General features: G+C 36.7%; 1 protein-coding gene across 10 annotated transcripts in view; it reads left to right on the top strand.

Moving 5' to 3' along the window:
• The window catches only part of LOC126751288 (uncharacterized), a 52,003-nt gene extending 27,148 nt beyond the window's left edge, over positions 1-24,855 (top strand). For all 10 annotated transcript variants that reach the window (XM_050461432.1, XM_050461431.1, XM_050461427.1 and 7 more), the window contains exons 3-7: positions 8,756-8,909; positions 16,150-16,358; positions 16,626-16,759; positions 16,998-17,271; positions 21,208-24,855. In XM_050461432.1, coding sequence (XP_050317389.1) covers positions 8,756-8,909; positions 16,150-16,358; positions 16,626-16,759; positions 16,998-17,271; positions 21,208-21,296 — 860 coding nt within the window. In that variant the 3' untranslated portion in view covers positions 21,297-24,855. The remainder of the gene's footprint in view (positions 1-8,755; positions 8,910-16,149; positions 16,359-16,625; positions 16,760-16,997; positions 17,272-21,207) is intronic.
• Positions 24,856-25,601: the final 746 nt, after the last annotated feature.

Below are 25,601 nucleotides of genomic sequence, written 5' to 3'. Positions count from 1 at the left end.
CTTCAATGCTTAATAAAAAGTGCTACAGTGATCGTGACACCCCCCATCTATGAACGAGTCGGCATTTTCGGCCGTTTTTCATCAAAATATATTATTGCACATTAATTTTTACGTCATATCCATTGCGAATTCACTAGCCGGCATTTATGAAAATTCTAACTTCAGTAAAACGCAATAAATATGTAGCTCTATAATTGCGGAAGCAAGCTTAAAAAGACACCTTTTCGTAATTTCCACTAGGATTATTAAAACACTACAATGTTCGAAGAACGGTGGTTGAATATATTTTTTTTTAAGTTCGAAGAATGAATTCCTTTTTATACGCGATCTCTTTTTACGCTATTTCACTTTAACGCGGTTATTTTTGCAGCGCAAATTCCTTTTTTTACGCGAATTTCTCACTTTAACGCGATTGATTTTTTTCATTTTTTGCTTGGTCTTAAACTTGGAATTGGAGAATTATTTTGTAGCAAAATGATACTGATGCCGAACGTGCACGAATTTTTCAAAAAGAATTGAGTCTCTGCATGTTAAGATATAAAGAACTACATCGGAATTTATTGGATCCAAAAAGAAGCATTCAAACAAAATTAACTGAATTTATGGTGCAAACTCGGTCGGAGATGCTAAGTCAATGAGAACATCAATCCATAGTTCTTACTATTGATTCTGATACAAATTCTAGCGATATCAGTGCAGGCCATCAAAATAAGTGGCTAAGAATAATTTCCACTACGGATAATGACAGTGATTAAACAGCATTCAACGGTTTTTTCAATAAATCTAACTATTTTCTATTTTCTGCTCTCTTCATAAGTCTGAAATTTGAAACTTATTGTATTGTTTTTGAATATTTTTTTGCGCGTATATTTTGTTATACGCGATATTTTTTATATTCGGAACCAATTCGTCAGTTAATATTGGAGCATTAACTATTTTTTTTTTTTACGCGATTAGTGGCAGAACCCAAAATCGCGTAAAAAAGGACTGAGTGTATATATGTATATAAAAAACATCGGGCGAAGAGTTGCCTAAAAAAATTGTAGAAGCTCTTAATTCAATGGGGATTTCGATCAAAAAAATTGTTTTCCAGTCCTACGATTTTGCAAAAAACATGTCTGGCAAGTATAAAGGAACCCAGCGAAAATTGTCAGAAAAATGTGAGGAAACTATCCCTTATATACCATGTCATGCTCATCGGATCAACATATTTGTTGAAACATCATGCAATGCAAGTGTTTTGATTAAAGGATTCTTTAACGTTTTAGAAACACTGTACGTTTTTTTTTCTGGAAGTACGAAACGTTTTCTTAGTTTGCGAAAAGAATTAAATGATATTGAGAATGCATTGCAACTGATAAACCTGTCAATAACACGATGGACTGCTCGGGCTGAAACAGTAAAAGCTGTGTGGATTTCTTTCGAAGGTATTATTAACGCTTTGGAAGTCATTTAAAAAGATTCAGAAAATTTTGATAACAATACACGTACGTTAGCTTCTGGTCTGCTGAAAGAAATTCTGGATTTTGATTTTATTAGCTTGTTATTTTTTTGTAAAAATGTAATGTTTAAAGTAAAAAATTTGACAGAAAGTTTGGAAGCCGAGAAATTGAACGTCATTGACGCATTATTGCTAATTGAAAGCACATCAGCGTCATTCCAACAAATGAATGACGATTCACAAATTAAGGCATTGCTAGCGAAGTTGCATTTGCTGAAAAGTGTCAGATCAATCCTGAAAATGACTTTTCGAAACACCACAGAACACGCCGTGTTCCGAAGAAATATGACGATTCCAGCAACGGCTTGTAATTTTGATTCGACATTTTATAGATTGTCCTCGAAAATTTCACAAATTGTATTCAAGATAATTTGCAAGAAACTATGTCAACCTTCAAACCCATTCAAGAGATGTTCAGGATTACAGCTAACAGAAGTAATATTACAATAGAATCTATACAATTTGTTGTGCAATTGGAACCTAAGTTCTTCAGGGAAGATCTAGATTGGATTGGTGCTGAAACACAAATTCTTTTTGGTTCATGTAAAGAGTTAATTCTTTCGATGACATTTCTATATATCGTACAAATTGAGCGTCATTCCTTCGGTCAAAATTGTTCATTACATAATGACTGCTGTCACGTTTTGAACGTTCAAATCAACGATTTGCGTACAACAATGGGGGATGAACGTTTGAATTCTTTGATGCTGCTTTTTCTAATAAAGTAGACGAAATTCTGCGCGATGTTTTAAAATGGTTTGAAACATCGTGAAAAATATAACTCCATTTCTTTTTGCGATGTCTTAAGAAGATGTTTTTTCCTGAGTAACAAACAATATATGTATTTTATATTAATAGAAACATATTAAATGATGATTATACTAATAGGTACAATACTTATTTGAGAATAAAATAATGAATTATGCTATTATGTTGTCAAACTTCTCCGTAATACCTTATCAGAAATGAATATATCCTTATTTTATATATATTTATAAACATATCCATGATCTGGATCCTTGCGTCGCCCCTGCCCGCTCTGAATGGTCGAAACCATTCCTCCACAGTTTGAAGTAATGGGGTACTATCCCACCAAAACACCATTAATCTCACGGAACGTTTCTCTAATGGATTTGCCAGATACGAGCTCTGTAGCGTTTTATACATAGCCGCGAAATTCAAAAGACAAAAAGGCGGTGAGATAAGGTGAGATATTTGACAACCTAATATAAGAAAAAAATATTTTTTCTTTAGAATAATCAAACTTTACCCGTTATTAGCTTTTAAACTTTGAGGTTTACGAAAAAAGTGTTGGACACCACTTTTTAGAACATTCAATTTTCTATAAAATCTTTGAAATGGAATACTTTTTCAAGTAGTTTGGAAGCGAAATACAATTTGTTCTAACTGATATTAAGAAAAATGTAGAAAACCGTAAGGCGGAAGAACTTTCCGTTACAATTAAGAGTTCATACTTGGAAAGCCTTTATTAGAGGTGTCTCAACAATTTTTTCATTACACCAAGCGAAAATACAATACTTGTAGGTTCGCGTTTGGTCTCTTTCTCGTCGTAAATGCAACTCCACATATAATGAATCCTGTTCAAAAGCAAACAAAAGGAGGAAGGCCGCAAAACATCGTGCAAATGTGTTGAGTTCCCATAAAAAATTAAATTGTCTAAACTAAGTTAACAACAATTGCATTTAAAAGGAAAAAGCCAACTGAACATGTGTAAAAAACCTTTATGCGCTATGGTTGTATCGATCAAAAGGTGAATTTCACTCGCAAAGATTAACATACTCAGAACAAATTTCTGACTCAAGCGGCCAATTGGCTGGGCCAATTCGTGAGATACAACTTGGTTTTCAATAAATCGATTGTGACATTCGCTGTGTGGCTTGTGGCGCCGTCCTGTTAAAACGAATTGTCCAAATCCATATCATCCATTTCGGACCAAAAATATTCGGTTATCATTCAGCGGTAGCGATTCTCGTTTACAGTAAAGTGCCGGTCTTTATCATCCCGGAAGAAATGACGCCGTCGCCCATAAACCAGACCAAACCGTAATTTTTCGGGATGCAATCGTGATTCATAGAGAGTTTGGATTGCTACCTTATTGGTCAGATATCTTGTCATATCATATATACCTTGTCTTATCTAGCCCCATCGCCGCAGATTATTTTTCGATGAAAATCCGGATCATTTTCAAGTTGTAACTGTTCATTCCAATTCATGAACATCAATTCTTCTAAGGATGAAAGCCAAGTCCTTTTTGCAAAATTCGCCATAACGACGTCACAGAGATGCCGAACACTTGAGAACGACGTGTGAGAGACTGATTTGGGTCTTCCTCAATTAATGTGCTAGCGGCAGCAATATTCTCGACATTACGGCCACTTCTTTGTCTCACTGGCACGCGAACATTTTGTACTGTGTCTGTGGATTAAAATTTTTCCAGTAGACGCTGAATTGTTGATTTGACAGGACCATAAACTTTTCAGCGAATGTGGTATACCTTAGACATTGCTTAAGGTAGCTTAAATTAATGAAGCAAATATCCTAAAACTTTACAAAGATTGGTCATCAAGTCTACATCTCGCAGACTTATATCGGGTGATTTTTTAAGAGCTTGATAACTTTTAAAAAAAAAAAAACGCATAAAATTTGCAAAATCTCATCGGTTCTTTATTTGAAACGTTAGATTGGTTCATGACATTTACTTTTGAAGATAATTTCATTTAAATGTTGACCGCGGCTGCGTCTTAGGTGGTCCATTCGGAAAGTCAATTTTGGGCAACTTTTTCGAGCATTTCGGCCGGAATAGCCCGAATTTCTTCGGAAATGTTGTCTTCCAAAGCTGGAATAGTTGCTGGCTTATTTCTGTAGACTTTAGACTTGACGTAGCCCCACAAAAAATAGTCTAAAGGCGTTAAATCGCATGATCTTGGTGGCCAACTTACGGGTCCATTTCTTGAGATGAATTGTTCTCCGAAGTTTTCCCTCAAAATGGCCATAGAATCGCGAGCTGTGTGGCATGTAGCGCCATCTTGTTGAAACCACATGTCAACCAAGTTCAGTTCTTCCATTTTTGGCAACAAAAAGTTTGTTAGCGTCGAACGATAGCGATCGCCATTCACCGTAACGTTGCGTCCAACAGCATCTTTGAAAAAATACGGTCCAATGATTCCACCAGCGTACAAACCACACCAAACAGTGCATTTTTCGGGATGCATGGGCAGTTCTTGAACGGCTTCTGGTTGCTCTTCACCCCAAATGCGGCAATTTTGCTTATTTACGTAGCCATTCAACCAGAAATGAGCCTCATCGCTGAACAAAATTTGTCGATAAAAAGCGGACGTAAAGTATTTCGAACCGAACACTGATTTTGGTAATAAAATTCAATGATTTGCAAGCGTTGCTCGTTAGTAAGTCTATTCATGATGAAATGTCAAAGCATACTGAGCATCTTTCTCTTTGACACCATGTCTGAAATCCCACGTGATCTGTCAAATACTAATGCATGAAAATCCTAACCTCAAAAAAATCACCCGATATTTGTAATCAATGCTGAAATGCGAATAGTAACTCAAAACTCAATGTGAAAGTTGGGTTCAGTTTCAGTGTTACGCATGCCTTGGGTAGAGTCTGGCTTATTTGATTTTTATAAACAGCAGTCTGTTATTGGTTTCCATATAACAATGTTACACCTTTTTACTTAAATTGCAAAACAATGAAGCTTACATCCTACTATTCCTGATTATTGTTCTACTGTGTCAAACTCATAAAGGTAAATACATTTCAATTTAAATGTGCTAAGGAAAGTCACCACATATTCTTACATAAATTATATGTAGAAGTGACTGAGTGAACTGAACATCTTTAAAATATTTTCTACCGTAATTTACCCAAAACCAAAAACTTTCCCGAAAGTAAAATGAAATGTATGCTGTGAATTCAACACGGCCACACGTTGGCCTATAAAGTGCGCTTTATTTATGCCATGTAAAAAATGCAAATTGATTTTACGACAGTTATTTGCTTTTGCACAACTTTACAACGCCTACAAGTCCTTCAGCAAATACACAACGGGTTTGAGTGTACATATGTATGTACACATATTTATAATTTTATGCACGTAGACCCATGCATGGCGTTTTCACATTTCACTTTAAAGTTATCGAAACAAATATCACACTTACATGTGTGAGTGTGTATGTGCGTACACCAATTTAAGCATTTCGGTGCTCAATATAAGCCGTTGCTTTTATACTCGTATTACAGTGCGTGACAAAATAAATGCTGGATAATATTGAGTTTTTATACCCTGAACATGGTATATGTATTAAGTTTGATAGGAAATTTGTAATAAGGAAACGCGGAGACTTTAATAATATATTATATATATAAATGATCAGCATATACTCGAACTAGTCTCTCGATATTTTATGTATCGTTCTTTTCTCATCGAAGAGCTGCCGCCATACAAACTGATCGATCAAAATCCATGTCCTTCTATTGAAATCTTTTTCATTTGACGAAATATCTTCACAAAGTTGGGCATTATTGTTCATAGTAATGGTACAATATCCGGAGATGCTTAGAATGGACTACCATAGCAGATAAAGTCATACAAACAGAACGATCAATAACCACTCCTTGTATGGACAACAACGGTATAATCTCCGATGAAATTGCCCAGATTGGATCACTGTAGCTTAAAGCAACCATACAAACTAAACTTTCATCAAAATAAAGATATTTTGTTTCATAAGAAATGTGCCTGTGAAAGGTATTATAGCTTTGGTGAACCAGTTGCTACAGACCTACCTACGGGTTGTACGTATCACCTAAAACTAATCGAGATAGATGTAGTGATATATATGTATGTATAAGTGATCAGAATGCCGAAAAAATTGAAATCTACCTCTCCATCCATCAGTCAGTCCGTACAAGCTGTAACTTGAGTAAAAATATCTCAATTTGATGAAATTTGGTACGTAGGTTCCATAATACAAACCAAGACACCAAATTCATAGATAGGAGTAATCGGACAACTACCACGCCTACAAATCGCAATTAACCGAAAACACATAAAGTGCCATAACTTAACACTAAATTTAGATATAAAGCTGTAATATGGCGTAGAAGATCGAAGCAGTAAGGTCCACGCCACGCCCTCTAATAAGTTTAATGCACATATCTCCTAAGCCACTTAAGCTATAACAATCAAATTTGCTGACTGAAAAGGGATGAAGTCGAAGGATAACCCCGCTCACTCCCCATATAACGGTACAGTTCAAAATTACTAAAAGCGCACTAAATCCAAAAATCATTACGCCAAACACATTAAATTTTACATCCAAGATGGCAAGAAGGCTTTATGAATGCCGGTGTGAAAATTGGACAATGGCCATGGCACCGCCCACTTTTTGGTGAAATCCCATATCTCGGGACCCGACCAACCGATTTCGACTAAATTTAGTTGGTGTCATTTTCAGAACATTCCTATGTAACAGAGGGAAAATAGACGAAATAACTACGTCTACTTCTCATATAGCACAATTTAAAATTCCATTTGATTCTTTCACTTTCCAGTACACAAATCAAGAATCAATTAATATAATCGAATAAAATTTTGCAGTAATAATTATTTTAAAGTATGCCACCTTTTGAAAAAAAATTGTCTAAGTCCAACCAAAACTGTTCGAGACCATAGGTAACCAATATGTGGACCCCAGTATCAATAGTTGACTTTTGGAAAATATCGGTCAATGTGTGAGATATGTAATTGAAATTCAGGACTAGTCCTTCTTTGACAATGGTATGTCTGTACGTCAAAAATTTATCGAATCGGGCCAATATTTCCCTCAGCCTCCGTATACCTAATACAAAGATTTTCGAACTCTACACTCCACAAAAACATATCATTGAGCAAGCACCGTATTCAGCTGATTTAGCTCTATGTGTCTTCTGGCTATTCTTGTAACTCAAATAACTGCTCCGTGGAAACCGTTTTGAGTTAATTGAAGACGTGAGAGCTGAAGGCCATCCCGGAAAGTGCCTATAAAATTTTAGTGATTGGAAGATGCATTGTATTTTTGAATTTTTGAATATTCTGAATCAAAATTAAAAATACTTGCTTCTGTTTTATTTGGACTTTGCAAAATTGTAAAAAGTATATGATTTATGTTACTTACTTACTCGTATTGAGTATTGAATTGTTTCAATAGAAAAAACAGAAATTTAACAATTCTGTAATGCATTGCTCAACTAGGTAGGTAGGTACTTATGCGTTTATTTAGGTATAATAAGTGTTCTAACTTACGTACATACAAGGTCTGTCGCAAAATAAACAGTACTGTTAAAAAAACAACAAAAAATTAATATTTTTCAAAAGTTTTATTTTTTATTCAAAGTAGTTTCCTTGTGCTTGGATACAGCATTTAGCCCGGTCAATTAGCATTTCAAATGAGTGTTTAAGGTCATTTTTCGGAATGCTCTTGAGAATATCGGTCGTCGCCTTTTGGATAGCTTTTCTAGGATGTTGAAACCAGTGTCCTTTCATGGGCAAATGAAGTTTTCCAAATAGGTAAAAATCACAGGGTGCCAGATCAGGTGAGTGATTAATGGTTAATATGGAGTTTTTTGTCAAAAAATCAGTGACAAGCGTCGACCGATGACACGGCGCATTTTCGTGCAACAGGCGCCAGGACCCTGCCTCACGGTATTGTGGTCGAGCACGACGAATGCGTAACAAAAGACGCTTCATAACACCAAGGTAAAACACAGCATTAATCGTTTGGCCAAGTGGGACGAACTCTCGGTGTACAATACCCTCGGAATCGTAAAAACAAATCAGCATTGTCTTTATTTTTGACTTCTGAAGACGACCGACTTCTGATCGTCACAGAGGTCCTCACGACACTGATCACCACCATAAACTTTTTTCATCATTTGAAATGTTTCAGTAAACGTTTTCCCAAGTTTAAAACAAAATTTAATATTTGCTCTTTGCATTTTACGACCGATGACCAAAAGCTGCTGTCACTTTTTGATCGATAACATCGATTGTAGTTATCCAATTGTCTTAAAATTTTTACAACACCAGAAACAGTTATATACCTTGTATAGCACACACATATACATATATCATACATATTATTTGTATATTTTCACATACACATGCTCAGGCTTAAAATGTAAATTTCTTTATTTCATTTCACTGTGCATTTATATTTACATATTATCTTTCAGATTTTCATCGAATTTCCTGCCTCTTTGTTACTGACATCAATGTTCCGGAAATTGTTGATTTTCGCGATAATGTCACGTTATCCTGCAGTTATGATATGAGCGGACATACGTTGAATTCCGTAAAATGGTACAAGGATAAGCAGGAATTTTTCAGGTAAGCGATTGTGATATGTAAATGTTGGAAATATACACAAAATGGCAAAAAATTGTTGCAGCATTTAAATTTTCTCAGCTGCCAACTATGACGTATACGTAAACAAACTTGACAGTAATCTGTTAAATTGTGTAAACTCCTTTACAGATGTGCTGATACAAGTGCATATACATACCTACATATTTATAAGCTTACTATACCACCTGCTAGTGCGTAAATCAATTGGAAATGCACGCACACAAGGACAAAATGGTAGCAATGCAGTTATCATATTGGTGGGCAGCTGCAACACTATCTGCGATCTACAACCTATGCACTAAAATTCGTTCGTCATTTTAAAATTTTTCTATATTCTATAACATGCGGTAATTTCTATTTTGCAAACTAACACACAATTGCTTTGACTCGCGAATTGTAGCAAAAATAATCAGTTCCAAATTCCTGCAAACTGGCTCAGTGGAATTAATATCTTCAATTACCATCGTAATAGGTTTTTACATTTCACGTTATGAATTTATTCGTCAACGGATAAGCACATCTCCTCACGGAACCCCACCAAACCGATTGAATGGGACCGTGGATTGTAGTTTCTTATTGCCGTCATTTGTTGTAGAACTGAATTTGACATGTTTCATTGCACCATATATTCCAAATATAATATATGGCGCAGAGTTCCTGTTACCTCCCATAGATAAAATTCAAAGCTTTGTGGTCGGTCCGCCATTATCACTAAGTCCATTGCTTCAAGCAACTGACTGAATAGTCCATGGCAGCTTGAGGGAACTGCATTGCGAACTGCCTTCGAGCGGGATCAAGTGGCCTGCTTATTCATTAGCTATTCTAATATGACTGTGTACCCAGTCGATGTTCACCGAGTTTTGTACTGAAAGTCTCAGTAATGCCTGTTTACACACAAGTAGTCTTACGCAATGAAACTTGGTTTTGGCGCTGCGGATAGACAGATCTCCAGTCATTTAGTTTGAAGTTAACTTCTCATTATTTTAGTTGTCGATATATTTTTTCGGGTCACAAGATTAAGTATTATAACATGCCCGTAATAACGCTTACATTGGCTCCAATGGGCTAGAACTTTGAATCGATTGAGTAAAAGCATTATAATTCGTTTGGAGTTGTATTCGGTGGAAAATGTTGGTACACTTAAATTGGCATTTTGGCTCCGATACCCAATTTTGGTTAGAAGCTCCGAATTAAAAAACTTCAAAAGCCCTGTTTTCAGTATCTCCCCTTCAGCTCAGTTTATTATTTAAGAAACCCTCGAGTTTTTCGACGGAGCTCGAGAATGATATGATCTTGTGTTTTGCTCATCATATGACTTAATCAAGTAGGGGTTAAAGTCAAAAGAAGCGACTAAAAAGTGAAGTATCTTTTTATACTATTGCAACCTGTTGCTACAGACTATAATAGTTTTATTCACCTAAAGGTTGTACGTATCACCTAAAACTAATCGAGATAGATATAGGGTTACATATATAAATGGTCAGGATAACGAGAAAAGATGAAATCCGGGTGACTGTGTATCGGTCCGTCCATCCGCACGTTCGTACACGTAATAAGTTGAGTAAAAATTGAGATATCTTAACGAAATTTGGTATGTATTATACACATCTTGTGACCCAACCAATCGATTTCTAGAATTTCAATGTTGTGAAATCGGACTATAACCAGCCATATAGGCTTCCTAGAGTAAAACAATATGAATACCTCTATGTCTTCTCAGAACGCGCTCTTTATTGAGGGTAAATCCCTACTCCCTCTATCTTCGCATTTGACGACGGGTCATCCCAGTGTTACTGGGTAGGAATCCCACCCGAAGGCGGTATCACCATCGTTGCATCCTCCATTTCATTCGGTCCCTTGCAAAGGGCGTAATGTTTCACTATCTTTAAACATCCCTTGGCTACGGAAGATGCCAGTATGCGCTGTTTCCGCGCACATGGTATCACCTACTGATGATTTGATATGTGGAAATTTCGAGGTTCGTCTATGAGTCTGTGAATTGCCACCCAAAATTTTTAACCTCTTGCTGTCGTCTCCGCTCATATTCGATTTTTAAATTTTTGCTCTTTTGCTAATGACAAATGAAATTTCAGGCGCTCTTTTTGAGGATATAACGACGTCTCAAGAATGGCTTGCGGCTTATCATTTCTCCAAATGCGACAATTATATTTATTAGCTTACAATGAGTACGATAAATGTGCGTTTCATCGCTGAACATAATTTTCTTTTGAAAATCAGGATCGGTCACCATCTCGTTTTGGGCCCATTCACCCACCGTTTGAAACGTAAAATGGTCGTTTGGCTGTTAATTATAAAATGTCAAATCAAACTGAATATAAATCAAGTAAAGCCGTCAAAACACCAACTCTAAAATTGGACGTCAACACGTCTAAAACAAATGATGGTTTTTAAACTACAAATTAACTTTAAATGAAAGCTAAAAATATGTTTTACGTTTTCACTTTCCGACAAAATCTACTTTCAAATTATTTTATACCTGTACCACATCATTGCTACGGTGTGCATATGACTTACTTCGTTACTATGAAATGCTATCGGAACGCTTGCTATTTGCAGTTACCTCCGATGTATCTAAAGCAGACCAATGCAACCATTGGGTCAGACATTTCTCATTAGCAATTTGAGAAACTAAATTTGAAAGCACAAACATATGTCCATTGCAAAATATGTTATATATGTATGTAAATTGATGTGATGTGAATGATACAAGACCTGTCCATTATAATGTATTTCAGTGTGTAGTAAACATGCCACTGTCTGTACCTGCATATGTACATACATACTTGTATGTATCTATACCGATATGAAATACTCGTATGGACATGGTAGACTTATAATAGACACTGGTCTCTAACGAATACGAACATTTGAGCAAACGCATACTAAACGTATGTAGATATGTGTACCTACCGAGTTATGAGTTTATTGAATTATTAGAAGGGAACTGAGACGGCGTGGAACCAGCATTTTAATTTGTGTGCTCCGTCTGTGTATGTGGGTTATTATTACATTTCGATTTTCAAACTCCATCGCAAATATGGTGAGGAAGTATATATTTTGCTCAGCTAGACACCGCTTACGCGATTATAGCCGAGTTAACAACAGCGCGCCAGTCGTTTCTTCTTTTCGCTGCGTGGCGCCAATTGGATATTGCAAGCGAAGCCAGGTCCTTCTCCTTGGTCCTTCCAACGGAGTGGAGGTCTTCCTCTTCCTCTGCTTCCCCCGGCGGGTACTGCGTCGAATACTTTCAGAGCTGGAGTGTTTTCATCCATCCGGACAACATGACCTAGCCAGCGTAGCCGCTGTCTATTAATTCGCTGAACTATGTCAATGTCGTCATATATCTCGTACAGCTCATCGTTCCATCGGATGCGATATTCGCCGTGGGCCAACGCATAAATCTTTCGCAGAATTTTTCTCTCGAAAACTCGTAACGTCGACTCATCGGTTGCTGTCATCGCCCAAGCCTCTGCACCATATAGCAGGACGGGAATTATGAGCGACTTATAGAGTTTAGCTTTTGTTCGTCGAGAGAGGACTTTACTTTTCAATTGCCTACTCAGTCCGAAGTAGCACCTGTTGGCAAGAGCAATCCTGCGTTGGATTTCCAGGCTGACATTATTGGTGGTGTTAATGCTGGTTCCTAAATAGACGAAATTATCTACAACTTCAAAGTTATGACTGTCAACAGTGACGTGAGAGCCAAGTCGCGAGTGCGACGACTGTTTGTTTGATGACAGGAGATATTTCGTTTTGCCCTCGTTCACTACCAGACCCATTTTCTGTGCTTCCTTGTCCAGCCTAGAGAAAGCAGAACTAACGGCGCGGGTGTTGAGGCCGATGATATCAATATCATCGGCATACGCCAACAGCTGTACATTCCTATAAAACATTGTACCTGCTCGATTAAGTTCTGGAGCTCGAATTACGGCTCGAAGAGGTCCTTCCCGATCCTGACGGAGCTTTTCGTGTTGCTCAAAGTCAGCTTACACAGCCGTATTATTTTTGCGGAATACCAAATTCAGACATCGCGGAATGAAGGCAGCTCCTTTTCGTGCAGTCGAAAGCAGCTTTGAAATCGACGAAGAGGTGGTGTGTGTCGATTCTCTTTTCACGGGTCTTTTCCAAAATTTGGCGCATGGTGAATATCTGGTCGGTTGTTGATTTTCGAGGTCTAAAGCCACACTGATAAGGTCCAATCAGTTTGTTGACGGTGGGCTTTAATCTTTCACACAATATGCTCGATAGAACCTTTTACGCGATGTTGAGGAGGCTTTGAGCACGCTGTCTCCTTTTATGGATTGGGCATAGCACACTTAAATTCCAATCGTTGGGCATGCTTTCGTCCGACCATATTTTACAAAGAAGCTGATGAATGATCCTTATCAGCTCTTCGCCACCGTGTTTAAATAGCTCGGCCGGTAATCCATCGGCCCCCGCTGCTTTGTTGTTCTTCAGACGGGTAATGGCTATTCGACCTTCTTCAAGGTCGGGCAATGGAACGTCTGCTCCATCGTCATCGATTGGGGAATCGGGATCGCCTTCTCCTAGCTTAATATTTTCACTGCCATTCAGCAGTCTGGAGAAGTGTTCTCTCCATAAGTTAAGTATGCTCTGGGTATCGGTCACTAAATCACCTTTGGCGTTCTACAAGAGATTTCTCCTTGAAATGCCGTCCCATAGTTCCCTTATACCGAGTTGTTGACAAGTGCTCTCAGAGAGCAGGAGTGCGAGTCGTGTGAAAATCGTTTGGCTATCTGTTGTGTTTGGAGCTTCTCGACGTCGAACCTCCCTTGTGTTTGTTGATGTGCGTTTTTTTGCCGCACAGAGGCGGATGCGAATCTTGGCTGCAACAAGTTAGTGGTCCGAGTCGATGTAAGGACCTCGGAGCGCACGCACATCTAAAACACTGGAGACGCGTCTTCCGTCTATCACAACATGATCGACCTGGTTGGTGGTTTTTCGATCCGGAGACAGCCAGGTAGCTTGATGAATCTTTTTATGCTGGAATCTAGTACTACAGATAACCATATTTCGGGCCCCGGCGAAGTCGGGATGTTTCGTCGTGGAGGCTGAATTAACCGACCGTAGTGCCAAATATACCTTCTTTGCCCACCCTGGCGTTAAAGTCGCCAAGCACGATTTTGACATCGTGGCGGGGGCAGCTCTCATAAGTGCGCTCCAAGCACTCATAAAAGACATCTTTGGTCACATCGTCCTTCTCTTCCGTCGGAGCGTGGGCGCAAATCAGCGATATGTTGAAGAACTTCGCACCTGGGCAGCGGCACCTTCCCAATTAAGGACATTCCAGGTGCATGCCCTCAAATCATAGGCCTTAATTTGTTTGCCATGCTCGTCATCAAAGGGGGGGTCACTCATCCGAGGCTTGTTGGTCCTTTTCATTGGGGTGAATTTTTAACGTGGCGGGTCCCAAACCCAGCGCACAAACCTATGTAGGGGTGTTTGGCCTTCTCACTTTAGCTCACCTTCAAACGGATGTTCTTAGGCTACCCAGAGGATACTTGGTCAAAGACCGGAAGTCGTGAGCTACTTGAGCTATATGTAAAAGAATCGTTTCTGGCCACTACCAAGTGAATGGCAATCGGAGAACTTTCCTCACTTGCGTGAACTTCTGCACATGACTCCATCCTTCAATATATGTACATCCAGCTATGTATATACAAAACAAACAAAGCTACTGTTACTAAAATAAACATATACCTCTCAAAGAAAGTAAGCAAACAACTACAGATTAACTTTCCATGAGTGCACGCCACAGGAAAGGCAACAAAAATCACCTGCCAACTTAGCTGTCTAACAACCAACATCAGAGGGGCAGACAAGAAAATATAAAGCTTCTAATATCGACAACCATCAGATTTCATTACACAAATCAAGGATTTGATCAGATGTGCTGAAATCGGAAAACCGCAGCCCTGAAAGTTGTGTCAGATTACCAAACAGTATCATGCGATGAATTATTATTTGTAAGCGGTTTTGCCCTAATTGACATTTCAGCATACGAAAAAAAGGCTGTGAGAGTTAAAGTAAGTATTTTAAAATAGAAAAAGAGCGATTAAAAAAACATGGAAATATACGATATTAGAAAGTCAACGAAGATGAGAGGATGGGTGTCGAGGCAGTTAGACGACCAAACTTATAAGAGATCTTAAATTATTAAGAAGTCGAATTCTATGCAACTCAGATCCTATTCGGTCAGGGATATTTAAAAAATACTTGCATGGAACCAGAAAAGTCGAAGAACCATCATACCTATACCACAACGCGACATAATTTGGGATTGAACACAAATTCTTTAAATGTGTGCCGTGACAACGGAAACGCACCACCATAGAAAAGCTTATTGGCCCAATTAAAAGCGGGACCTGGACTCAGGTGCCTGGGTATAAGGCTCTCAATGAGAAATTTGGCGACCGTTCTTTAGATTGGGAGTGTTCAGTGTTCTGCAAGTGGCACATACCCTTGTTTAGACGATAGCCTTGCTGTCGCGGATGGCATTTTCCATTTTAGATATACCAGATATTTTCTATCTACAAAAGATGAATCATTTATGAAGATATCCCAATAAAAATTAACACAAATAGTGACTTTTATATATATTAAATCAAACCTTTATGGTTCGAAATAGGATCATGATTCAGGATAAAGGCCGAGCGATGCAAAATAAAGGGCCTCAGTACATGATCTCTCTCTACATGACAAAAAGGATCTCTTGGTCCCCATATATCTTATATAATTATTTTCGTAATCCTGGTTGAATATATCCTAAGAGAATTGAGCGTTTATACCCCCAAATTTGCTTGGTCAGCTTGGCTGAATTATCTCACTGAATACAGTACATAAAGGGTATACAAACCTGACCAACTCTGATGCTCCACGAATTCCACTTAACGCCAGAAAATTTAAGGTTGGTTTGTTTTCTTTGAAGAAATAAGAAGGTTATGGCTACACATAGTCTTTTTTCTTTAAAACTCCATCTATCTCAGATTTTATTCAATTATAATATAAGTATGGCTGGTCATTCTCCGTTTTACTTGGGTCAATACGATACGACATATTAAAGGCTAATAAAAGTCTACTTTAACTGAATTCCAGTATCACAATCACCCATTTCATGTGTGAAAAACTTTAATCACTGAACTATTGCGGGTGTACAAAAATTCTTTATTTGAACTTTCAGATACTCGCCAATGATGCATCCGGTGTATATGAAATTTCCCGTCGCTGGCGTTCAAGTGCAAGATGGCAAGTACTTCTGCAACGAATCGACGTGTCGGGTGGATTTAAGTTTAGTCGGCGCTAAATCAACGGGCACATACGAATGCGAGGTATCTGGCGATGCGCCACACTTCAAGTTGGCTGCAAAAGGAGACAACATGACCGTAGCAGGTAAGAATCCATACGCGTATCCTGCTCCCAACGCCACTCAAACCAAGCACAGACACATAAGTTCAGAGAAATTGTATCGACAACTAACGATTGGAAATAAGTAGCAAAATCAGCACGAAAAATCACGCAACAGCGTGTTGTTAGCGATACTGTTTTTTTTTAGAAACCTTAGTTGCACTAGTGCGATATCCACTTGTGCACGAACTATTATTCAACGCAATGCCACTTTCAATTTTTGTAACCTTCTCGCCTTTTTCGCACTCGCAGCGCTGCCTCAGAGTGACCCGCTGATCGACAGCTTCAATTCAATGTACCGCATGGAGGAACTGTTGAGCGCCACCTGCACCTCGGACTATTCAAGCTTGCCCACGCGACTGACATGGTTCATCAACGCCGAACAGGTGAGTAGGGTTGCCGTCAAATGTGTGCGCATTTAAGACATACCTTGTAAAATATTAATATTTAACGGAACTACATCGGAGATTTGATGTTTGCATTTTCTATTATTTCGCGCCAAAAAATACCATACTTTCCTATTACTATTTCCACCTCATATTAACGAATTGTATCAAGGCGATGTCACAAATTGATATTTCTATTTTATTTCTTATTGTTCTCGCTCCTTGTCGCACCGTACAGGCTTCGCTGGGCGAACTGCAACCCAGCATTGACACCAGCATTCCGGCGCACGATTATGTCCTGCGACGCCAAAAGCTTCAGGTGCGCTTTTATTTGAGCGGACCACGCTTCTATCATGCTGGAAAAAATCTGGAATTGAAGTGCGTGGCGGAAATTGAAAATTTCCCGGAACTGAAGCGTGAAACTTCATTGACTGCGGCAATCACACACTACGACAATTTGAACAATCAGATGCTGATACATGCCGGCAGTGGAGCGAGTGGTGCTGCGCCCGGTAAGTATCTAAATGCGAGTATACTAAGAGTGGCTTTTGTTAAAGTGGCATAACGGAAGGGAAATATAATGTGACAGCGACAACATATTCGTACAAATGTTTCAGGATTTTAACGGCTTATGTGTGTTTACATTATTGTATGAGTTCGATACTATGGCGGTGTATCGGGGCTACGGGTAGCATCGACCTGATGTTTACCATTTTTGGCATTACGACATATCATTACCAGAAAAATATATAGCTGAGTTTTTTGAAGCTACCTTGACATCGTGACCAACAAAGTCAAGGACAAAATTGAAAGTCTTTATATTTGGTAAATGAGTTAGGGGAATTATTGCCCTGATTTTACCCATTTTTGACATAAGGACTCACTAATAACTGGGGTCCATATATTCGGTATTTGCGGATTTAAAATATTATTGCCTAATCTCAACAATTTAAGAAGTTAGATGGCACATTTTAGGACACAACGAGTGTTTGGGTCAAGTATTCTTTCCATAACGTCATAAGCTCGCTATTTGTAAACGAAAAAATTAAAGAAATAGATGGTTTTCGAAGATAATATGTTTGTGATGTAGGCATGGTTTTTATCCGATTTCGCTAAACAACACTTACAGAGTGATATACGAATTTCTGGATAATATGGATAAAATTACGTACCATTTTTGTGTAGAAATCGGTTAGTATTTCCTGAAGTATATGATTACACTTAAAGTTTGACAGTGCCATGTACATTGTCCAAAGATCACGTCACTTCCATTGAAACTTGTAAGTGCCATTATTTACACTATCTGTAAAATTTGATGACGCTAATCTATTGATTTACCAAGTTATTGCATTTTAAATAGTTTTTCTCCGATTTCTCCCATTAGTCACAAGGTTTGACATTTTTGAGGGTATGCATACTCAGCACGTTTTTATATACGAGCACTATTTGCATTGTTTACAGTAACTTAAAATATTTTTCTCCACCAAAATATGGAATTGAATCTCGAACATTTTCGAGCGATTATTTTTTACAACTTACGACGTGGATTATTTCAGCAACAATGCACCGTTGAATTTAACTCAACTTTTGACGATGAAGCTCCATCAAGGACCAGTGGTTATCGATCGTATGGTGAATTCCATCGAGGTGGTAGATCCCTCTAGCACGAATTTCAGGAAGGTGTTCCAAAATCAGTTGTAGAAAATATTGTTCATGTTGGATGCCACACTATTTGGCAATCTCTCAAGGTTCTTGTCGATTGGTTGAGAGAAATGTTAAAAAAAGATAATAGCCGAGCTTCGTAACACGTCTATAACAGTGCTACGGATGAAAATTCGTAGATTTACGCGCACGATTCCAAAGGTAGCTGCAATCGACTGTTTAGGTGTTTCAAGATAAGCGAATCCAGCTAAAGTTGTTCATGCACGAAGCACTTCCAAGCAAATGGTTGCCTATTTATTATGAAAAACTGGATACTTCGCAACCATACCACTGAAACAACGCAGAACAGTGTATTCTGAGTAGTATACAATCATTTGTTGGTCAGTTGCATTTCAAGAAAGCAGGAAAACCGACCACCGAAGACGGTTCACTCTCCACCACGACAATGCTAGCTTTCCCACATCGACTGAAACAATTGCATTTTTAGCACTCAAAACATGAGATTTATGAGTCACTATTTGTATAGTTCTGACTTGGTAAAGAATGACTCCTTTTTATTTCCGTTCGTAAAAAAACTAAAGGTCAAGGGTTTTCGCCACCTGAAGAAGAAGAGGCATCTTCTGGACATTTCTCAATCAGAGTGGAAAAATAGCTCCTTAGTAGGCAGGCATATCTCTTCTTTTTAGGCATGTTTGATCACAGGAATGTACCAATGTATTGTTTCATTCTGTTGTCCTCTACTTCTTTTCTTACCATAGGTATACCAAGATCTTTATGGATCATTACGCATCTACTAAGGCAAAGGCGTGATTGTTCTAAGCATTAAATGTCATACATCTAAATCGGTCACTGTATAAAAGCTCTCTGTTGTCTAGGCCAAGTTTAGAGTTTTAATTAAAAGCCAATATAAATTTGCAACTCTTATCTTCATGCAAGTTATTTTCTCTGGGTACTAAAATATTGTTCATTTTTAATGCCGGGCACATCTTAGCCAGAATGTGACATGCTTTCCCTTTTGTCCATTCATATTTACACGCCAATTGGCTAGCCATTCTTCGACAGAACTTAAGTTTCAGCTAATATTCTTAATGCTATTATGTGGCATTTGTTGCTGCTCACTAAAGCTGTCTCACCCGCAAAAGTTGAGGGCAATACTTTATTAGCTGTTGGAAAATCTGCTGTATATAGAGTTGGGTCTAAAACACTGCCCTGTGGTACACCAGCCTTTATCTGTCATTCATCAGAGATAAAATCTCCTACTTTAACCACAAATTGTCTCTTTTTTTGTACCCTGAACAGGGTATATTGAATTTGCCACGAAGTTTGTAACACCCAGAAGGAAGCAACGGAGACCCTATGATATAAATACATAAATGATCAGAACACTGAGCTGAGTCGATTTAGCCATGTCCGTTTGTCTGTCTGTCCGTCTGTCTGTCTGTTGAAATTTTGCAAACGTCATTTTCTCTTCAAGAAGCTGCTCATTTGTCGGAACTGCCGATATCGGATCACTATAACGTATAGCTGCCATACAAACGGAACGATCGGAAACAAGTTCTTGTATGGAAAGCTTTCACATTTGACGGGGTATCTTCCCGAAATTTGGCACAGGTTATTCTCTAAGATAATAATGTAATATACGAAGAAATTGTTCAGATCGGCTTACTATAGCATATAGTTGCCATACAAACTGAACGATCGGAATCAAGTTCTTGTATGGAAAACTTTCACAGCTGACGTGATATCTTCACGAAATTGGACATGCATTACTGCTTAAGGTAATAATATAATATCCGGAAAAATTGTTCAGATCGGATTACTATAACATATACTAAATACTATACTAAAAGAAATGCACCTTTAAAGGGTATATTAACGTTTTTTCTTGTTAAATAAGACTCCAATGTTTTATACAATTCTAAAGGAAGACTTTTTTTAATCGTATATGAAAGGCCTTCATTCCACACCTTATCAAACGCTTGAGCCACGTCTAGAAATAATGCTGAACAGTACCTGTATTAAAATGCTTTTCTTATCTCGTTAGTAATTCCATTTACTTGCTCTATCGTGCTATGTTTTTCAAACCCGAATTGGTGCGTTGGTATTATATTATTTTCGTGGAGGAAAGAAGACATCTTTGATAGTACTACTTTTTCAAATATTTTAGAAAGTCAGTGTAGTAGACTGATTCGTTTATATGACGACAGCTGTCTTAAATTACCTCTACAGCAATAGTTTGTGACTCAATTAGCATTTTTGTGGCAATTTTATCCAACTCCACCCAAGTCTCGCATAGACATGTTGGAGTTGACAAGTGGCTTCATGGACATTTGGGCTTTCCAAAGGAGATTTTGCTTGCTTGAATTTGGACACAGCTTCTTTATATACTTGTATATTTAAGTGTTGAATTCTTTCTCGCATTTAAACGCTTTTTTTTAATTTACGTACAGCTGATTTTATTTGAATATGTTTTGAATGTTTTGAATGTTTTGAAGAACAATAAAACGAGTTTCGCTGATTACATTTTTTTTTCGAATATCGAAATATAAAAGCCAACCTACATATTTCTATGTATATTTTTCCAAGCATTACCATGTACATATATATATATATATATATATTATATTGTTTTTATATGGAGAAACTTCTCAGGTTTCGTTCAAATATTTACATACCTTATTGATCTCACAGAAGAAATGTTTATATTTTTAAATTGGAAAATTTTAAAAATTGGATTAGTTCGTTAAGTCTATAAAATGTGTATTTTTACTCTCATCTCTTTCCAGGCATTCATCAACACATTTGTGCTAGTAAAGTTATCCTCATTTTGTTCGTGATATGTTTAATGTTTAGCAGCATGCTGCTCTCTTTATGATCTGCCTGCGATATATTTGCAACCAGCAAACCACAGAAAATCACCAAGAGACGGCAAATGGAACCAGCGAAGCCAACAACAACTGTTTCGATTTGGCAACAGAGCCAAGCATCGACGAGAGCAACCATGACTGCGTCCACTATATCACATTAGTTAGTTAGATGTAACCAATTATGATGTAAATACAATGAAAAAACGAAGAAAGGTAACCTATAAAAACACAAACTACTAAACATAATATAAATTTAAATTAAAAATCACCAAAACTGATGAAAGACGCTGGAAAAAATATACCTAAGTAAGCAGATTATATAACGGAAATGATAAGGAAGTGATGTGCATTTAATTATGATTATTAACTCATTGTGGATGTTTATTATTTTAATAAAAATCAATGATACGCGTACCTTAGTATAAGTTCTCAAAGGTTGAGTGGTATTAAGTTGAACGCCGACTTTAGTTAGAAAGCGCTTACTTAGTTACCCAACGCATGTGTGCACTCAAAGTGCGCCTGCGCCATGCCAGTGCATTAATAATAATCGAAATTAATTTAAAAGTAAGTTTTTACACTTGCTTTGCAGCGGATTTGCGAATATTTTACTTAAGATTTCCACCCACTCTGGGGATCACGAATGCATTCAGGTAAGGCAGCACCACTAAGATATTGACTATTGTACTTAGTCGTCAGATAAACCAATATATGTATGCAACTACACACTCAAGAAAATTTATAAACCCATACTCACATACATACACGCATATATATTTTTCTAAAAGCAATAATTATTGTAATTCTTAAGTAAGTAAATGTATATAAATTACTGAGGTTTGATTTTAATTTTTTTTAATTTTTAACATATCTTAATTTCAAGGGTCCGATAAATATATAACCAACAAATAAAAAATATTAAAAAAATTCAATTTATTCCTCTTTTAGTTCTGTGAACTTTGTACAGCAATATTCCATTTTTAACCCATATGAAAAGTACGTCTTCTAGATTTTTGCCAAATATGCTAGGCCTTCGAGGAAGAAATATTCGAGCGAGTTTTTTCAAAACAAAGAAAACAGAGATTGGGCAGCTGTTCGGGGCCCACCAATTCAACCAATTATGGTATAAGTCGTTGAGGTATCATAACGAAAAAGCTCCTTTTCTCGCCGAATGAATCCGATTTTTTCATTAATTCAGCTTAGAATTGGTCAAAATATCAAAATTTGTAGCTCTGTGATAGTGTTGTTTTTATTCAGATAATCAATACAGATAACATATTGTGAATCCCAGAATCGGTGACCATCACTTTTCGCGCTGTTCACTGCTTCGAATGTTCTTTGGTCTCTGATATATATATGCATCAGTGGAACCATTCAGACCTTCCATCGGATTTTGCTTAAATAACTTCAAACACAGCTGAAAAGTCGTTTCACGCTTATCTAACAAGAACCATATGTAAGTGTCTGCATTCTCCCTGCATGGTCGAGATATTGTTGTTGTTGTTGTAACGGTTATCTAAACCCCGTTAGTGTGGTAAGGTTCAGATAAGTTGTCATCGAGGTCATCGAACGGTAGGCCCACGAAACGTGGTGTTTCGACGGAGCCGGACCATAGGAAGAAAAATGTCAGATGTGCGGGCTGAGCTGGGTTAATTTCATGCAGGAACTCGTTGCTGGCGTTAAGTAAGAGTTTCATCTGTTACAGTTTCCAGAACAAAGTTGGGCAAGGGTAAAATTCCCACAAAAGCCAGTTCTACATTACCCGAGAGTTTGTCCTCACTGGGCAACGCCTTGCAGCAGTGTTGCTCCGTATTCACTTGACTGTTGGCATTGAGTTCAACCCGGGCCCGAACGAATTTTTCTGCTAAGTATGCTCTGTATATAACAAACATTTGTTTTGAAAATTATGTCGAAAATTATAGTAAAATTTTCATTCAGAAATCCGATATGTCAAGTTTCGATCAAAGGTTTTTCAATCTAAGCTTTATAGACATTAAAAAAAATCACCTTTGCACTCTTAAATTTAATTGGAAAAATGGACTTTAATTAATGATATCACTTCTTTGAAGATGTTCCTTAATTTGTTTGGAATATTTGAAAGGTTATATTTTGTAGAAAAATTAAAATTATTTTTTTGTAGCTTTCCTAATTTATTAATCATATCTATTTAATTCAGAATTATAATAGTATGTTCTATATCATGTCATTTTGCATATGTATATACATATAAACATTTTTATTTTATAATTTAACACAGAATCATAATTCTCTAAATATTTTAAATCAAAGCATATAATGCATTTCTTCAAACGTTAACAAATGTTGCCCAATATTTAGACTTAAAACCAAATTCTATATTCGTGTTTAATTATGCACCGAAAATTTCACAAAATGTATACTCACCCATACATACACAAATTCACCGTATTAATGTAAATTTCATAAGCAAAATATAAAAACAAAATAATTTTGCACCAGAAATTAAAAAATTTAATAGTTTGTGAAATTAGAAAAAAAAAACAAAATGTGGGTTAGATAGAAAACTCTGTAGTTGAAAACTGCTTTGCTGACAACACTTGACATAATTCCCGTTCTGTATAATAACAAATATAATTTGAGCCGAAATAGCAGATTTATTTTTTTATATTCCCGTGCTAAACTGAAGCATGCTTTTAGGGACATAAATTGAAGTAAAATAATTTTCTTACCTTGAAGACATATAAAATAATTCAGTTGAATATTTCCTTATAAATATAAACAAAAGATTATATTTACTTCAGTCTTAATGTCGTTGAAAAGGGTTTTCTATCCAATCACACCCAAAAATTATATAAAATATGTAAAATTAACTTTAAAATTTAAAAATTCTGGTTCGACAACGAACTGTTGTAAATATAAAATTTTAAAAGTATAAAATTAGAAGTACTTTAATTTATAAGTAAATGGTAAAATTTAATGACAAGAAGACACACTCTACCAATGTTAACTTATGGCAATGAAATGTTGAAATGAATTTTAGGCAACATAAAACTGAAAGAAACGCAAAAAATTTATCAGTGGTGCAATTATACATATTTAAAAATAGAACGAAAAAATTAAGGAAATAAATACAAAGTTTACCAAATAAAAACTAAGATACTAAAAAATTCATGAAACTGAAAAATACCAAATCTGTAAAATAATCTTTAGGCTAATAAATCTAAGCTATAAGAAAAGTGAAAATGAATTAAATTCAAACACAAAATGCCAAACGTACTAAATGAAATAAAAATCCACAGTTTCGAGAGCCTCATACGCCAAATGAAATAACGCAAAGGTAGGAAAAATAAACTCGGCAAGAAGCAGTGCAAATGATGGCGATTAAAGCTGCGGTGGGCTGTTTGCCTCATTAAGACATGTGGATATAACTAATTAAGTGAAAAACGAAACACATAATTATAGTTATAAGATTATTGTTAAATGTTCTTTTTCTTTAAAGTATTATTCACTTTTAATTTTGTTTATATTTTTTCCAGATGTAAAATATTAATTAAGAAAAGTGAAAATAAACGAAAAACTGAAACTAACAAACTTTTTGTTTCGCATTTATCCAACTAATTAAGCAACTTAGTTTTATGTTCACGTCGCATGCCAATTATGAAGAGTTGACTGCAGAATAGGGTTTAGAACGCAATGAAAGTTATACTTACATCAAATGTATCTAGTTTTCTGACAAGTGCTCATACGACATGGTGTAATATATGAATACCGTACGTTTGATATCTGAACAAAAATTTGTTTGGACACGATCACTGAAACTTGAGGGGACGTTTGCAAGAAAAAATATACTTATGAAATGACGGACACTCTAATACATATTTACGTATACCAAATCCGGCAGAGAAGATCCAAACATCGTTTAATAACTCTGCGAAATGTAAATATTATTAAGGCTAACAAATGGCATACTTAGATTTTCCAAGTTGATACTTAAACTAAGCAACTTCCATATGATTAGAGTTAAACATTTACGCGAAATTGATTAATTAGATTGATTAAAAAGCCATAATAAATGAGCGCAGTTAAAACTCTTGGAAACTTTGTTTACTATATTGTTCTTTCTGACTCCAAAGTGTCCAGAAAATGGTTACTACGGATGACAACATGACAAAAGTCCGTGAACTGCGGATCTATGCATATCTAATACGTAGGCTGCTATATATATTTTTGGCCTAAAAATATAAATAGGTATATTTATCAACGAAAATGGTTTTTTTTTTTTTTGTCGATTGCTGTTTTGTTTCGGGCTCATACGCATTGATCCATGATTCGTCCTG

Source organism: Bactrocera neohumeralis, chromosome 2, assembly GCF_024586455.1.
Source record: "Bactrocera neohumeralis isolate Rockhampton chromosome 2, APGP_CSIRO_Bneo_wtdbg2-racon-allhic-juicebox.fasta_v2, whole genome shotgun sequence".
Classification (NCBI taxonomy): domain Eukaryota; kingdom Metazoa; phylum Arthropoda; class Insecta; order Diptera; family Tephritidae; genus Bactrocera; species Bactrocera neohumeralis.
The sequence above is the reverse complement of the archived record's forward strand: the minus strand, read 5'-3'. Positions and strand labels throughout refer to the sequence as shown.